Genomic DNA, 18,256 nt, shown 5'->3' with positions numbered 1-18,256 from the left:
CTGATCTCAATGTTACAGAATGTGCAGATTGTGCATCCACTTTACTGCCATTTCAGAATTCCTCAAACTGGAATGGAAGCATGTCATCCTTGAACACAAGGGACTGTCTAAAAGATGAGGGGAATGATACTGGAAAAAATCCTCACTCACCAGTTGCAGAACTGGCCGTGGATACAGTTGTTGTTATTTTTGTTGCAGTTGTTGTTTCTAAAGGAGAAGAAAAATATTAAAAATCATTGCACTCTGACTGGAAATCCAGCTCTTTAACAGAATTCCAGCTTCAGATCAATTAATTTGACAATAAGACAACAAGAATATGGAAAGCATTGACTAGATCTTCTGACATGGTTAAAAATATTGGAATATAATGGATCAAATTTAAACAGGAGAAAGACAAATCAACTTTTCCATATTTGCCTCACTTCGAAAAGACAATTTTAAGTTACTAGGTGAAAGAAAATAATTAATTTTTATAAAAATTTAGATTATCCAATTATTTTTTCCAATTAAGGGGGCAATTTAGTGTGGCCTATCCATCTACTCTGCACATTTTTGGGTTGTGCGGGCGAAACCCACGCAGACACGGGGAGAATGTGCAAACTTCACACGGACAGTGACCCAGGGCCGAGATTCGAACCTGGGACCTCAGCGCCTTGAGGCAGCTGTGCTAGCCACTAGGCCACCGTGCTGCCCAAAGAAGATAATTAATTAATATTAACAATCTCGCTATGCTCAAGGAACGTCTTCTGCGAAGGAATGTTTTGGAAACTACTAAATTAGAAAAAGATGCTGCAGGTCAGCATCAAAAGACAATGAACAATTCCTAATTTTTCCAAATGCCAGGCTTCGGATTTGGAAAAGGTTCAGGAAACAATGGTAAGCTAGTAAATTCTAGGAGAGAACGGTACATACAGAAATATGGAGAGGAATTATTTCACTCATGCGCAGTGTCTGATTGTGCTCTCATTTTATTAGGTCCATTGATCAACCAGCTCACTCTGATTGTTATGGACAAAATATCAGCAAGTATGAGTTAGTGTCCTTCCACTGTCTGAAAGTTGTTGAAACAAAACAGATTGTGTCACTGGTCCGGTTACTGTATATTAAAAGAAGCCATCACTCACCCGGTGTGGAGACGGTAGTGGATCTGGTTGTTGTTGGTGTCACTGTTGTAGTGGTCACTTCTGAAGAATAAAAAATACAATCAAATCCAATGCAGTATAACATAAAAGCAAATAGTGTTCTACTGCATGATTTATTTTATTGGATTCACTAACAAAAGTATGTTAAAATAGAGCATCCACTTGTTCTAGCTCTAGCTGTTTATCAAAGGAAGCTGTTACTCACCCGGTGTGGTGCCAGGAGTGGTCCCAGTTGTAGGTGGTTTCACGGATGTGGTGACTCCTTCTGAAGAAGAAGAACAATAATGAAAATCACCACCAAAATCTCGGTACTATTATATTGTGATAGAGTTTGACCATAAAACAATCGCATTGATCTTGGGGGAAAAGAGATGTTCACAAAACTAATTTATGATTCAGATTTTGGTAAATTTTCACCATTTCCATTGAAAAGTAAATGTACCCTTCACAGAACTTGGTTGTAGCAGGAAACCCCCAGGAAGACAGCTGAAACATTTCAGGGGTTTCCTCAGACTATTCCATGTGACTTTAAATATTCCTGTCGATTTACCTCTTGGCCTCTGATTGACTAAAATGAGTAACATATCGAGTACATTTAGCACAGAGACAGATTCGAGTTATCAGAAGCAGCTCACAAAACTCCAAATAGGTAATCTATGTGTCTCTCGAAGCAATATCTAACCTCATGTCACAGAATGTTCAGATCTTGCAGTGCACTTTTCTGCCATTCCAGAATTCCTCAAACTGGATTGGAAGCAAGTCATCCTTGAACGTGAGGGACTGTTTAAAAGGTGAGAGGAATGATACTGAAAAAGATCCTCACTCACCAGATGTAGAACTGGCCGTGGACACAGTTGTTGTTTTTTGTGTTACAGTTGTTGTTTCTAAAGGAGAAGAAAAATATGAAAAATCATTGCACTCTGACTGGAAATCCAGCTCTTAAACAGAATTCCAGCTTTGGGTTATTTAGTTGACAAAAAGACAACAAGCCGAAGGAAAGTATTGACTAGATCTACTGATTAGCTTAAATGTATTGGAGTGCAATGGAGCAAATTTAATCAGGAGAAAGACAAATCAACTTTTGCATATTTTTCTCGGGTCCGAAAGACAATTTTAAGTAACTGGGTGAAAGAGAATAGTGCAAGAATATTGACAATCACACTATGGTCAGAGGAACTTCTTTTGGGAAGGTATGTGTTGGAAACTACTGAATTAGAAAAAGATGCTGGAGATCATCATCAAAAGACAATGAACAATTCCTAATTTATTCAAATGCCATGCCACAGTTTTGGAAAAGTTTCAGAAAACAAAGCAAGTAAATTCTAGGAGAGAAGTGCATACTGAAATATGGAGAGTAATATTTTCCCTCATGTGCTGTGTCTGACTGAGCTTGATTTGATTACGTCCGTTAAACAACCAATTCACTTGTGAGTGTTATGTACTGAATATCAAGAAGTATGAGTTAGTGTCCTTCCACTGTCTGAAAGTTGTTGAAACAAAACAGGTTGTGCCACTGGTCCGGTTACTGTATATTAAAAGAAGCCATCACTCACCCGGTGTTGAGATGGTAGTGGATCTGGTTGTTGTTGGTGTCACTGTTGTAGTGGTCACTTCTGAAGAATAAAAAACACAATCAAATCCAATGCAGCACAACATAAAAGCAAATAGTGTTCCACTGCACCATTTATTTTATTGTGTTCACTAACAAAAGTATGCTAAGATAGAATATCCACTTGTTTCCTGACTTTGTTGCTATTTATCAAAAGAAGCTGTTACTCACCCGGTGTGGTGGTAAGAGTGCTCCCAGGTGTAGATGGTTTCACAGATGTGGTGACTCGTTCTGAAGAAGAACAATAATGAAAATCAACACCACAACGTAGGCACCATTATATTATGATAGAGTTTGACCATAAAACAATCGCATTGATCTTGGGGTAAAAGAGATGTTCACAAAACTAACTTATGATTCAGGTTTTGGTAAATTTTTACCCATTTCCACAGAAAAGTAAGTGTGGACAAGACTGAACGAATGGACCAACATTTCTTGAAACCAGCAAATGAGAGAAGCTCGCCGATGTGAACAGACTTGTTGGAGAATATTGAAAGGAGGCATCACTTACCTGTTGTAGTAGTTTTACCAGGTGTAGTACGTGTTTCCTGTGTTGTTGATGGCACTGCTGACAAAGAAAGAACATTCAAAACCATCAAACTCCAATTCCAAATCCTACAGTATTGAGAAATTTACCACCTGGATACATTAGTGTTCCAGTGCACGGTTTATTTTATAGGATTTACTGCAAAATTCTGTTAAAATGCTGTTAAAATAGAACATCCACTTGTTGTGTATTAATATTCTGGACGAGGGAATTAAATGTAGTATTTCCAAATTTGCAGTTGATACAATGTTGGGTAAGTTGTGATGAGGATGCAGAGATGCTTCAGCAGGATTTGGACAGGCTGAATAAGTGGACATATGCATGACAGGTGCAGAATAACATGGATAAATGTGAGGTTCTCCACTTCGGTCGCAAAAAAAGGAAGGCAGATTATTATTTGAACGAGTGTAAATTAAGAAAGTTGGATACACAGGGTTACCTTTGTGTCCTTGTGCATCAGTCACTGAAAGTAAGCACAAAGGTACAGCAGGCAGTGAAGAAGGCAATTGATATTTTGGCCTTCAGAGCAAGAGGATTTGAGTGTAGGTATTTTACTACAATTATATGGGGCATTGGTGACACATGGAGTAATTTGTGCAGATTTGGTGTCCTTATCTGAGGAAGGGTGTTCTTGCTATGGTGAGAGTGCAGTGAATGTTTACCAGGCTCATTCCTGGGATGGTGGGACTGTCATATGAAGATAGACTGAATTAGTTAGGATTATATTCATTGGAGTTTAGAGGAGTGAGAGGGGATCTCATGGAAACTTATAAAATTCTATCAAGATTGGACAGGGCTAATTCAGAAAAAATGTTCCTGATGGTGAAGTGAGTCCAGAACTAGGGGTCATAGTTTGGGATAAGAGGTAAATCATTTAGGACTGAGGAGACACTTCTTCATCCAGAGAGTGTTAAATCTGTGGAATTCATTGCAACAAATGTAATTGAGGCAAAAACTTTGTGTAATATCAAGAAATAATTAGATATAGCTATTGAGGCTGAAGAGATCAAGGCTTATGGCGGGAAGGTGGGATCAGGGTGTTGAACTTGATGATCAGTCATGATCATAATGAATGACGAATGGTGGAGCAGGCTTGAAGGGCTGAATGGCCTACTCCTGCTTCTATTTGCCATGTATATTTCTGTGCTTCCGTGGGTCATTCCTGGGCTCGTCCACCAGCCCCTCCTCATCCTGAGGGGGCTGCTGAAGTGAATGAAAATGACATTTTATTCACCAGTGATGCCAATAAACACTGTTCTCTGACTGGAATAGAAGCTTACATTGATGGAGAAAGGGAATAGACTTTCAGAGACAAGAGGTGTTGAAGAGGTAATAATATCCCTTTTATCTAACACCTTGCAATGCATAATGAAAGATAAATCACTCACGGGTTGTGGAGCCAATGGTTGAGGAAGTTGTTGTTGGCGGCACTGTTGTACTTGTTAACTCTGAAAAATATTAAAGCCATTCAAAATCACAAAACTCCAATGCAATTCCTAAACATCAGCAGCTGCTTTGGGATAGGTTCTGTGGGGATGGGGGAGGTAGGTCGTGATGTGTTGGTCAGGCTGGGTTGATGTGGACTGCGCTTGATGCAGTCTAGCGAGAGACAGACTTCCAACACTTGATAAGATGCAACACGATTTTATTTAACATCTAAACTATTATACATGTTCAACTGTGGGTTGACACTATGCTGACTTGACTGGAGACCTGATGCTAGCCTGACTAGGCTTACTAGCTACCACATGGTGTTTGAACTGGCTATGCTCATGAGCTCTGACTGTCTCAGAGGCTGGGTCCCGAGAGAGCGGGAAAACTGGTGCCCTCTGGCTTTATAGTGGTCGTGTCCTGTCTGGTGATTGGCTGCTCTGTTCTCAGTGCTTACTGGTCATCCTATGTGTCAATCACTGCCTGTCCGCACTCTATTATATATATACATAGATGTATATTATGACATCTCCCCCCCTTTTTCTTTGTAGTTTATGTTCAGAATATAAATATTAAGGTGCATGTGCGTGTGGATGTGTATATGTGTGTGACTACATACAGAGTGTGCTAAAATGGACTTATATACATAGGAAGGTGTCTCTAGTGCAGATATAGGGCAGATGAAATGGTAAAAAACGATATTTACAGAGGTCAAAACGATGAGGTAACAGAATTGTGCATATGTTCAGTCTATATGTTATTCTCTGTGGCGGGCAACGAATTCTGGTTGACCGCCTCAAGGGTGGATATGGGGCCGCCTGCACTTGGATAGGCGGGACTGCTGCCAATGCGGCAATCAGCAGGATTGCTGGTAGATCGGTGGAAGAATGCTTGGTCTGACGCGGATGGTGTCGAGATCGGATTTCGAGATGAGGTTCGCCAATGCGCCGGTGTCCAGCTTGAAGCAGATGCTTGCCTTGTTGACTGTGAGGACAGCACACCACTCATCGTCAGGATCCACGCTTAGGATTGGGAGGTGCTTCACTATCTTGGAGAAAAGCAGCGCATGCTTTGTAATGATGCCCGCCCGAAATGGGGATCTGGTGGGCTGTCGGGGTCGGAGTCTGGCACGGCCTGCTGTATTGAGCGGACGTTTCTGCGACGTGGCTGGGATCGCTGGATGCTGGGCAGTGGAGCAGATCTGCAAAGGGCTGCGTAGTGGCCAAGCTTACCACACTGTAGACACCGTAGTGATTTTGCCGGACACTGCTGCTTTAAATGGGCGGAGCCACAATTCGGACACGTCATGACGCCAACGTCAGTGCGTTCCGTGCGTCAACGCATATGTACAGTGCGGTCGAATGATGTACGCATCTGGGCAGGCTGATCGGCGGTCTCGCCGTCCCCTCGGTCATGGCACGCATGCGCTGGAGCCCGGGAAAAGCGTGCAAAATGGCCACACTCATCAAGACTTAGGCCCTGCATTTGTGCGATAGCCTGCACCCATTACGCCTCGTGGGAGGTTAGCTTTGCCGTTTCTGCCGCCCTGATGTGGGAGTACCGATTGTTAGCATGTTCGTGGCGAACGCACGTTTCGATGGCGATGGTGAGGGTGAGCTGCTTGACTTTCAGGAGCTGCTGGCGAAGGGAATCAGAGTGGACCCCGAAAACAATCTGATCCCGGATCATGGAATCGGTTGTCGAATCATAGTGACATGACTGCGCGAGGATGCGGAGATGGGTCAAAAAGGATTGAAAAGGTTCATCCTTACCCTGAAGCCTCTGCTGGAAAACGTACCGTTCAAAGCTCTCATTCACCTCAATGTCACAGCGGCTGTCGAACTTCAGCAGGACTGTTTTAAATTTCGTCTTGTCTTCGCCTTCAGCGAATGTAAGGGAGTTGTAGATGTGGATGGCGTGGTCTCCAGCTGTGGAGAGGAATAGTGCGATCTTCCTGGCATCTGATGCGGCCTCGAGGTCAGTGGCTTCGAGATAGAGTTGGAACTTTTGTTTGAAGATCTTCCAATTTGCATCGAGGTTGCCGGTGATGCGGAGCTGCGGAGAAGGGCGGACGTTTTCCATGTCACCGGATGGCTGCTTGCTGGTCACCACTGATTCACTCAAGGTAGGTCCGTCAATTTTCAGCATCACTACCTGGTACCATGATGTGTTGGGCAGGCTGGGTCAATGTGGACTGCGCTTGATGCAGTGTAGCGAGAGACAGACTTCCAACACTTGATGAGATGCAACACAATTTTATTTAACATCTAACTATTTTACATGTTTAACTGTGGGTTGACACTATGCTGACTTGACTGGAGACCTGATGCTAGCCTGACCAGACTTACGAGCTACCGCATGGTGTTTGCACTGGCTAGCTCACGAGCTCTGACTGTCTCAGAGGCTGGATCTCAAGAGAGCAGGAAAACTGGTGCCCTCTGGCTTTATAGTGGTAGTGTCCTGTCTGGTGATTGGCTGCTCTGTTCTGTGTGCTTACTGGTCATCCTGTGTGTCAATCACTGCCTGTCTGCACTCCATTATATACATAGATGTATATTATGACAGGTAGGAAACCAGTAGCAATACTAGAGGTTGTCTGGCAGCTTCCTATAGTTGTTTCACAAGCCTGGATAGGCAAAGCTGAGCGTTCTGGATCCACAAAATACAGAAGACTTAGCCATTTTTCAGCAGGCTTTGTGGTTACTTTACGACACGGGAGAACTAAGTTGGTTGTTGTCCAAATTCACGTAGGGGTCCCACAATGTAGACCCAAATTTAAGTAATCAAATCAGCCTGCCACAGGTTTTAGGTAACAAATTGGTTATGGAAAACAGCAACCCAGTCTTTAAACCTTGTTTTTTGAATAATAATAATCTTTATTAATGTCACAAGTAGGCTTACATTTGTGCAAGTCCCCCAGTCGCCTGCTCAGGTACACGGAGGGAGAATTCAGAATGTCCAACTTACCTCACAAGCACGTCTTTCGGGACTTGTGGGAGGAAACCAGAGCACCTGGAGGAAACCCACACAGACATAGGGAGAACGTGCAGACTCCGCACAGACAATAACCCAAGCCGGGAATCAAACCCGGGTCCCTGTTTCATAGATTTCATAGAATTTACAGTGCAGAAGGAGGCCATTCGGCCCATCGAGTCTGCACCGGCTCTTGGAAAGAGCATCCTACCCAAGGTCAACATCTCTACCCTAACCCCATAACCCAGTAACCCCACCCAACACTAAGGGCAATTTTTGGACACTGAGGGCAATTATCATGGCCAATCCACCTAACCTGCGCATCTTTGGACTGTGGGAGGAAACAGGAGCACCCGGAGGAAACCCACGTACACATGGGGTGGATGTGCAGACTCCGCACAGACAATAACCCAAGCCGGGAATCAAACCCGGGTTCCTGTTGCTGTGAAGCAACAGTGCTAACCACTGTGCTATTGTGCCACCCCGACTCTTTAGTACCGTGTTATAACACTTCTGTACTGAAAGTTTTTGTACTGTTCAGTTTCATCCCTTTAATCTTTCAATATTTTCTCTTACTATACTGAAAACATTACGTACGGCTAAATCGATAAAACTATATATAATGCACCAGAGGTCTCATGACGCTTAATAGTTTCTGAAATGTGGTTGCTGTTGTATTGTATTTTCACAACAGAAGCTCTCAAATGACTAAAAAATCCATTTTTGTGATGCTGATTGTGGGTTTTATTTTGGTTAGCACATGAAATGAAAATGAAAAATGAAAATGAAATGAAAATCGCTTATTGTCTCGGGTAGGCTTCAATGAAGTTACTGTGAAAAGCCCCTAGTCTCCACATTCTGGCGCCTGTCCGGGGAGGCTGGTACGGGAATCGAACCGTGCTGCTGGCCTGCTTGGTCTGCTTTAAAACCCAGCGATTTAGCCCAGTGAGCTAAACCAGCCGCTCATCAGGAGTAATTTCTGCAATCTTCTTTTAAATTGTGGTATGGGATCTCATACTTTCACCTGCGAGGGGAGATGGGCTCTAAGGTTAATGTCTTATCCAAACGGCAGCACCTCCAACAGTGCAACATTCCCTCTGTGCATGGCTGGAGTGCCGTTCTGGAGTTTAAAAAGTTTAAAAGTCCTGGGTTCTCCAGCGGCGCAAGGTATGAACAATGGGAAACGTTGTTGAAGCAAGCCACCTCCGCCACCTCATATCACGCTATGGAGGGCAGGACAGGGGACACGGAAAATCCGGCCCACTGACTTATATGGCTCAGAGGTGAGTGTGTGGTCAACTGAACCAGAGATGGCTCTAGAGTCATCATGTCATAATAACCATAAATTACTGCAAGTTTGGGTGACGTCGGATTTGACATCTATCTTTCAAAGGTGGACTGCCATGGTGGCACAGTAGTTAGCACTGCGGCCTCACAGTGCCAGGGACCCGGGTTCAATTCCAACCTCGGGTTACTGTCTGTGTGGAGTTTGCAAATTCTCCCCCTGTATGTGTGGGTTTCCTCCGGGTGCTCTTACAGTCCAACAATGTGCAGACTCGGTGGATTGGCCATGTTAAATTGCCCCTAAAATGTCCAAACGTTGGGTGGGGTTACAGGGATAAGGTGGAGGATTGGGCCCAGGAATGGTGGTCGTTCGATGGATCTGTGCAGACTTGATGGGCCAAATGGCCTCCTTCTGCACTGTAGGGATTCTATGATTCTATGATAAAGTAGTGTACAGTGACAACTAAATCATACTACTTTGTAAGTATGGTTTTCTTCATTAAAGTATCACACTAAGATCTCTTTACCTGTGCTTGTTATTGTTGATGAAATAGTCGTTACCAAAGATGTAGGTGGAGTTGAAGTGGTTGATGCTGTTGTGGTCACAGTTGTGCTCTTAGTTGTAGTCGTAATTCCTGTTGGAGCAAACATACCCAAAGAAAATCTTCAGTTCTATTCGATTTCTCATGTTTTCCAGAGGTTTTACTAGGCTCCTATCATGGTATAAAACCACATATGATATGGTATATAAGGCATACAATCAGGTGATATAAAAACATTGAATTATCCGGTATATGATGATGGATGCAGTTTCCAAAGATAGTTCGAGGCTGGGTACCGAGCAACGCACATTGCACAATGTTCAATTCTGGAGTTAATGCTTGGTGAGTTCACTGAGTTAGCGGAACACAGTCACAACAAGTGTGACATTAGCATCGACTTCAGTGTGACCAGTTAAGAGTGTGGGCAAGGTAGAAGTAAGGTTCTACTACTTAAAACTACCCAGTGAACAAACAAGTGTGTGTGTGCGTGTGCCTCTGGTTGGATACAATCCCAAAAATTCATCATTGAATAACCTCCCTCCAACTGCCCTGCCTTCATGGTCCACCCCATTGAGGTGCCCAACACGTCAGTTCACATGGAGCAAGCCTTCTACACCAACTGGACAGTGAACAGGCTTTTCATTGAATGCTTTTAACTGTCACTCAACCATCTTTTCTTCTGCAACGCCAATATCTTCACAACTAATAAGCCAAAACATTCGGAAAAAAATGAATTTTTGAATATGTCTTGTAGTCCTGGATTGCCCCCAGCAGTATGCTGGTGGATTAATCTTCAAACCTTGCAGAACCTGAGACAATCTGGCCATTGACAACCCCACTCCTAATGATAATAATGATAATCTTTATTATTGTCACAAGTAGGCTGACATTAACACTGCAATGAAGTTATTGCAAAAGGCCACGAGTCACCACATTCCAGCCCTTGTTCGGGTGCACAGAGGGGGAAATCAGAATGTCCAACTCACCTAACAATTGGGATTGTGGGAGGAAACGGGAGCACCCAGAGGAAACCCGCGCAGACACGAGGGGACTCCACACTGGCAATGGCCCAAGCTGGGAATCGAACCTGGGACCCTGAAGCTGTGAAGCAACAGTGCTACCCACTGTACTACAGTGCCGCCCATCCTGTAGTTTACTCTCACCACTGAGGCCCTCACAAGAAGAATAGACATTCAGATCTAATGCTGGAAGATCAGCAGAACCAACGAGACAGCTCCAGCATTAACCCTTGAGTTCCACAGCAGAAACCATTTTCTTATATTTGAAAGAGTGCAGTCATCTCACTCGTTCAGAAGCAATGGTGAAACAGTAACTGCTCAGCAGCAGTATATATTTTTTTTAAATTTAGAGTACCCAATTCATTTTTTTTCCAATTAAGGGGCAATTTAGTGTGGCCAATCCACCTAGCCTGCACAACTTTGGGTTGTGGGGGCGAAACCCATGCAAACACGGGGAGAATGTGGAAACTCCACACTGACAGTGACCCAGAGTCGGGATCGAACCTGGGACTTTGGTGCTGTGAGGCAGCATGGCTGATCTACTGCGCCACCATGCTTTCCCAACAGTAATATTAATGGGAAGTGAAATGTTTACACCATCTTATGTTTGGCGGCAACCATTAGTGGGCGACCCTCTGGTGGTAAAAGTAGGCTGTCAGAGCACCAGCTGAAGAGCCACGGAAACCCCAGTACATAGCGTGAATGCTACTTGGGCCATTTTTCTAGGTTTTCCCATGATTTTTCCTCAAACCTGTGGGTGTACTTCCACAATTTGCATGAATTTGAAACAACATATAGGCTCAGGACTTAATAGATGAATAGGATTATAGGCAGTCTTGAGAAATCGCAGGAGATGGATCCAGTGAGAAAGCACTGAGCCTGATGTTCACGGACACAGATCCTCCCAGTTTTATTGTCAAACTAGTGGCAAGGTGGAAGTGTCACTGGACTAGTAATTCAGGCAGCCAGGGAAATGCACCAGGTTTGAATACCACCAAAGCAGAATCCAATAAAAATCTGGAATTACAAGTCTAAATGATGATGACCATGAAATAATTGTCGTAAAAACCCATCTGATGTCCTTCAGGGAAGGAATTTGCCAATCTTACTACGTGTAGGTCTGGCCCACATGAAACTCCAGATCCACAGCAACGTGGTTGACTCTTAAAAGTCTTCAAAAATGGCCTAACAGGGCAGCATGGTAGAACAGTGGTTAGCACTAAGGCTTCACGGTGCCAGGGTCCCAGGTTTGATTCCCGCTTGGATCACTGTCTGTGTGGAGTCTGCACGTTCTCCCCGTGTCTGCGTGGGTTTCCTCCGGGTGCTCTAGTTTCCTCCCACTAGTCCCAAAAGACGTGCTTATTAGGTGAATTGGACATTCTGAATTCTCTCTCTTTGTACCTGAACAGGCACTGAAATGTAGAGACTCGGGGCTTTTCACAGTAACTTCATTGCACTATAAGTCTACTTGTGACAATAAAGATTATTATTATTTAACAAGACACTCAGTTCAAGGGCAATTAGGGATAGGCAATAAAAGTTTACCTTGACAGCAAAGTTCACGTCCCACGAAAGAATAAATATGAGCTGGCATAGCACCTACTCCATTGTGCAACTGAACCTTCTCTATTGGCTTGTAGTAAGCTTAGTTGATACCGTGTTTCAAGTACAGAACTTGCGCATTGTGTAAGAAACATTAAGAAGATCAGGGGTGCGGGTGATATTAATGTTATACTGTATTCAGGGGAAGCATTGCTCTGCAGCAAAACACAAATAGCCAGTACACATTCATTATGCTAGCAACTGAAGGCTGAGAAGTAAAGTTACTTACGGTCACACTGCGTGTTTCCATTGACACATACACTATAAATAAAAACAGACAAGGCATTACAGCAAGAAACATTAGAATCCCTAAAGTGCAGAAGGAGGCAATTTGGCCCATCAAGTCTGCACCTCTGAAACTTCCCCGCCCTATCCCCGCCGAACTTCCACAGCCCTGGGCACGCAGGGACAATTTAGCATGGTTAATCCACCTGAGCTGCACATACTTGGACTGTGGGAGGAAACCGGAGCACCCGGAGGAAACCCACGCAGACACTGGGCGAAAGTGCGAACTCCCCACAGTCACCCGAGGCTGGAATTGAACCCGGGTCCTTGGCATTGTGAGGCAACAGTGCTAACCACTGTGTCACCATGTCTGTAAAGGGAGGCAGTGGCATAGTGGTATTGTTACTGGACTAGTCATTCAGAAACTCAGGGTGATGCTCTGAGACACAGGTTCGAATCCCACCACGGCAGATGCTGAAATTTGAATTCAATGAATAAAACTCTGAAATTAAAAGTCTAATGGTAAAATGAATGTTCTTTAGGGAAGGAAATCTGCCATCTTTACCTGGCTGACATGTGACTCTTCAATAAATATTAGCGATCCACATCCCATGGAATAGTTTTTTTAATAAGTGCCTTAAAGAATGATGGATGACAAATGGGGAAATATTTTGCCGGCTCACACATCACATCTAAAGCTGAAGGTCTTTGAGAGGATTTTAAACACAGGGAAGAAGGCAACAAATGAGAGCTTATGACAGATAGACTTCCCTAAAACAGGGTCTTAGCAATTAATGGAACATGGCTGCTGAATCTGGAGGTAGGTCATAAATAAACTGCTGTTTGAGGAACATTTCACAATTGCAGAAGTTGGTAGGAGGGGAGATCATGGTAGAATTTTAAAGAAAGAGTCAATTTTCTGGGCAGCAACAGGGGTGATAAGCAATAGGCGGCACGGCAACACAGTGGTTAGCACTGTTGCTTCATATCGGCAGTGTCCCAGGTTAGATTCCTGGCTTTGCGGAGTCCGTACGTTCTCCCTGTGTCTGTGTAAGTTTCCTCCTGGTGCTCCGGTTTACTCCCACCAGTCCCGAAAGACATGCTGCTAGATAATTTGGACATTCTGAATTCTCCCTCTGTGTACCTGGATAGGCACCAGAATGTGGCAACTAGGGGCCTTTCACAGTAACTTTATTGCAGTGTTAATGTAAGCCTACTTGTGACAATAAAGATTATTATTATTATTATTAGTTTAATTGGGAGAGTATAGTATGATACATTTTGCAGTTGTATCTATTTAAACAGCGAATACATCAATTTGAAACTCTTAAAATTGCTTTTATTTCATAAAGCATCTGGCAGTATTACATTTTCTTACACAACTGATCTAAATCTTAACTATGTCAACCACATAGGCAGCACGGTGGTGCAGTGGGTTAGCATTGCTGCCTCACGGCGCCGAGGTCCCAGGTTCGATCCCGGCTCTGGATCACTGTCCTTGTGGAGTTTGCACATTCTCCCTGTGTTTGCGTGGGTTTCGCCCCCACAACCCAGAGATGTGTAGGGCAGGTGGTTTGGCCTTGCTAAATTGCCCCTCAATTGGAAAAAAATAATTGGGTGCTCTAAATTTATAAAACAAAATCCATGTCAACCAAAATCACTTCTGATTTTGAACAGGTTGGGTTGTGATTGTCAGGAAAATCTCCTTTGTCTTGGAAATAGAAATGAAAAAACTATTTCTTAAGGATCGTTCCTTACAACACTTCTAAGTGAATGATTTAACCAAAAAAGTATTCAAGGCCCAGATACGTTTGAATTAAAATGTTTGCTTTCGGCACAAGAATGGTGATCAAAGTAATAAAATGAATTGACATGGACGTTGTACCATTTTTCACAGGTATTCCATGTCATTTCACCGGGCTGCAATATTCTTCCATCATAATAACAAGTGCACTGAGGTAATGCAACACACTTCATTGTATTTTCATCCAAATACGGAGTACTTTCTGGACATTTGGCATAACAACCTAAAACAGTGAGAAATAAACTACGTGAATTTTTCAGAAAAAAACTGAAGTAAAAATGAACACAAAATCAAAGATCACTTTTTTTCACAACACACTCACATCTTCACTGAATCACCAAATTGTTAGAGTGCAGAAGGAAGCCATTTGACCTCTTGTGCCTGCACCAGCTGTTTCAAAAGAGCAATTCATTAGTGCAGTTTCCCTGCCTTCTCCTTGTAATTTTGCACTGGTTTCCTTTTCAGCTAACAGTCTAATTCCTCTTCGAATGCTTTCATTGAACTTTCCCCCATCACAATCTCTAGCAGTGCACTGCAGACCTTAACCACTCGCTGCTTAGAAAGGCTTTTTCTCATTTTGCTTTTGCTCCATTTGCCAATTACCCTAAATCTGTACACCCTTTCATTCTGGATCATTTTATGAGTGGGAGATAATTTCTCCCCATCTACTCTGCCTAAATCCCCTCATTATTTTAAATATCTCTATCAAATTTCCTCTCAACCTTCTTTCTCCATGGGAAACAGTTCTAACTTCTCCAATCTGTCTTCATACCTGGGATTATTTCCATTAATCTTTCCTGTGCACTCTCCAGTGCTTCCAAACGTGCGTCGCCAGAACTGGACGCGATGCCCCAGCTGAGACTGAAGAAGGGCATCATACAAGTGCAACACAATCTCCTTACTCTTGCACTCCATGCCCCTATTAATATAGCCGAGGATACTGTGTGATTCATCAACTGCTCTCTCAAACTTTCCTGCTACCTTCAACAACTTATCACCAGGTCCCTCTTTTCCTGCACCCCCTGTAGAATGGTACACTTTAGTTTAGATTCTCTCCCCATGTTCTCCCCACCAACATCTGAGAGAGATTTCCAGCATATACCAGAGTACAAATCAGGAGACTGCTGGGACTGGGGTGTGTAATTTCTCAATTTGTGCTCCCTGTCTGATCGCAAAAAGTCTCTCTTCTCATGACCATTAGAAACTTTAGATTCTTTGGAGACACATTTAATTGATTAAACTTAACAAATCCATTTGTATATCTTGTGTTGCCCTATTATGTATTCTCATGTATTTTCTTGAATTCTGTTTAATTCCCTTTTCTTCCCATGTACTGAATGATCTGTTGAGCTGCTTGCAGAAAAATACTTTTCACTGTACCTCGGTACACGTGACAATAAACAAATCCAATCCAATCCAATCCAATTAAAAGATCTTTCAAAAGTTTTTTTTTTGAAACACATCTGAATATATGATTGAATATAATCGAAACCCAACCTTCAAGATCAGCAGAGAACTTCTTTCCAATGTAATGGTCCGAGCATGTTTTAGTTGTTAATGTTCCACATGGGTGATAGTGCCAGCTGCATTCACCAGGTGTGTTATAATAGTCACAATACACGGCTGCAATATAAAGCAGAAACAAATAAAATTTGATCATTCGTCATTTATTCAATTTCTACATCCAATGCAGTTTGAATCATCCATGCCAAATGCATACTGGCCTGAATTTCCCAATGGATAGCAAATGTCTCCAGCTTAGCCAAAGTGACGCGGGAACTCTGAGTCGCGACCGCAAATCCGGCACCCAGCATTTCGCTGGGGAGGGGCGATGCGGGGCATGATTCACCAAGGTAGCTTCAAATATAAGTGTGCAGCTGCCTTCAAACAGGCCCAAATTTTGATCGAAGCATGTTCAAATCATGAGATGTGGGTGTTACACTCCAAGAGATGGTCTAAATTTACTGAAAATCTTTGGGGAGCCAGGGTAACCTTGTTGAATTATAAGGAGACTTTATGAATAAATCTCTGGACAACTTTGAAAGATGTATGCCCTTTGGTAGAAGTAGGGTGCCCTTTTTGAGAAGGTCAGATGCACTCTGGGAAATTCCAAGTGCGCTGTTAGTTTTGTTAAAAGTAGAAACGAATGTCCGCAAAAAGTGGATAAACCTGCAAAGCAGTCAAGGCATTTAAATCCCATTGAAATTTGGGCGAAGATTTTCCAGCCCTGACGGAATGGGACCTGTCACGGGAAGTGCAGTGGACAAGCCAAAAGTTAATTGACTTTCGGTGGGAGCAGAAGATCCCAGTGGTGGGCAGGGCCTTAAAATCCTTTATATCCCCTGAACTTTAGAGTGAAAAAATGTCCACTGTTTAAAATACAGCTCTTGCTTTTTCACTCTGTCTGTTCACATACGCCTGGGGTAATCATGATAGGATTTTTGCTGCATGACTGCTTTCACAACCTGACATTTTCATGGTGGGATGATTGTCCATTCACAGTTTAATTGACAGTTCCAGGTTTTTATAAAGTATTTGGTGTGGGACTATGCATACAGTTGCTTGCTTCATAAGTGATTAAATACTTGAAGGAAATGCTTGTTTTTTTAAAAGAATTAAGTAGTTGAAGGAATGTAATCGTAGTGAATGGATTTTTTAATCAATGAGAGTGATTTTTAAAAATAGGAAAGTCACCAATCGACACTTAGAACTTTATTTTGTCTTATCTCAGCTTGGGTGCTGAGGTCTGACCATGGTGGATACAGGGTCAGTTGGCATGGAGGGTGTAAGGGCAAAGGATGGTAACTGGTGGTCATAAATTAACTTGAGATATCATTAGTTTACATGTAAGGGGCAATGGAGATAAGTGGGAGGTCATGGGTTGGCGTGGAGAGTGTGAAGGGCTATGGGAATAGGCAAAGAGCATGAGGTGGCATGGAGCATATTATAAGGGACCACAGGAGGTGGGTGAGGGCCATGAAGTGGCATTGATAGGGCATGGAGAGTGTGTGTGAAATGGTGATGAAGGGATATGAGGGTTGAGGTCTAGAGGACCTTTTTTGTTTTCTTTTGTTTATTAGCTGTGACGAAGTCCCAGATCATCAAGGCCAAGCTTTCGCACTCCTCACCCAGCAGTGCCTGTGACTGCCACTGCACTGTTTCTGGGGACGGTGGGTTTGATTCCCTTTAACAGCCATCCTCACCTCCCTCTCATTGGAAATATTCTTGACTCTGCACACCTGATTCAAAAATCCAGGTCACTGTATTATCATCTTAAACATGCTGACCTGGGTATTGGACTCTCATGCTTGGGCACATGTTGAGTCTCAATAGAGACTAAATTATCCCCTTTTTCTAAAAGAATAGGTGGATAGACGGAGTACTTTAAAGGTAATGAGTTAAGCAATGGTATTTTGGTATCATTGGTATCATTTCGGTAGGAAAAATTTCAATGCGGATTACAGGGTCAACGGCAGGGTTCTGAGGAATGTGGAGGAACAGAGAGATATTGAAGTTCATGTCCACAGATCTCTGAAGGTTCCCACTCAAGTGGATAGAGCCGTAAAGAAGGCCTATAGTGTGTTAGCGTTTATTAACAGCGGGCTTGAGTTTAAGAGCCGCGGGGGTTATGCTGCAACTGTACATGACCCTGGTGAGACCACATTTGGAGTATTTTGTGCAGTTCTGGTCACCTCACTACAGGAAGGATGTTGAAGCATTGGAAAGGGTGCAAAGGAGATTTACCAGGATGCTGCCTGGTTTGCAGGATAGGTCTTATGAGGGAACGTTGAAGGAGCTAGGATTTTTCTCTTTGGAGCGGTGGAGGATGAGAGGCGACTTAATAGAGGTTTATAAGATGATGAGGGGGATAGATAGAATGGACGTTTAGAGACTATTTCCTCGGGTGGATGTAGCTGTTACAAGGGGACATAACTATAAGGTTCAGGGTAGGAGATATAGGGTGTGGAATGGACTACCTGCTGTGATAGTGGAGTCAGTCACTTTAGGAACTTTCAAGCAGTTATTGGATAGGCACATGGAGCACACCAGAATGACAGGGAGTGGGATAGCTTGATCT

At 43.2% G+C, this 18,256-nt stretch overlaps 1 protein-coding gene across 1 annotated transcript in view; it reads right to left on the bottom strand.

The window, feature by feature from the left end:
• The window catches only part of LOC119973789 (mucin-2-like), a 160,677-nt gene that overhangs the window by 88,545 nt on the left and 53,876 nt on the right, over positions 1–18,256 (bottom strand). The window contains exons 27-38 of the mRNA XM_038812213.1: positions 15,676–15,801; positions 14,260–14,401; positions 12,379–12,410; positions 9,514–9,621; positions 4,687–4,746; positions 3,263–3,319; positions 2,923–2,982; positions 2,696–2,755; positions 1,970–2,026; positions 1,348–1,407; positions 1,125–1,184; positions 151–207 (exon numbers count right to left, since the gene is read on the bottom strand). Coding sequence (XP_038668141.1) covers positions 151–207; positions 1,125–1,184; positions 1,348–1,407; positions 1,970–2,026; positions 2,696–2,755; positions 2,923–2,982; positions 3,263–3,319; positions 4,687–4,746; positions 9,514–9,621; positions 12,379–12,410; positions 14,260–14,401; positions 15,676–15,801 — 879 coding nt within the window. The remainder of the gene's footprint in view (positions 1–150; positions 208–1,124; positions 1,185–1,347; positions 1,408–1,969; positions 2,027–2,695; positions 2,756–2,922; positions 2,983–3,262; positions 3,320–4,686; positions 4,747–9,513; positions 9,622–12,378; positions 12,411–14,259; positions 14,402–15,675; positions 15,802–18,256) is intronic.

The sequence above is a fragment of the Scyliorhinus canicula genome, chromosome 11, assembly GCF_902713615.1.
Source record: "Scyliorhinus canicula chromosome 11, sScyCan1.1, whole genome shotgun sequence".
Taxonomy (NCBI): Eukaryota; Metazoa; Chordata; class Chondrichthyes; order Carcharhiniformes; family Scyliorhinidae; genus Scyliorhinus; species Scyliorhinus canicula.
This window is presented reverse-complemented; position numbering and strand designations above follow the sequence as displayed.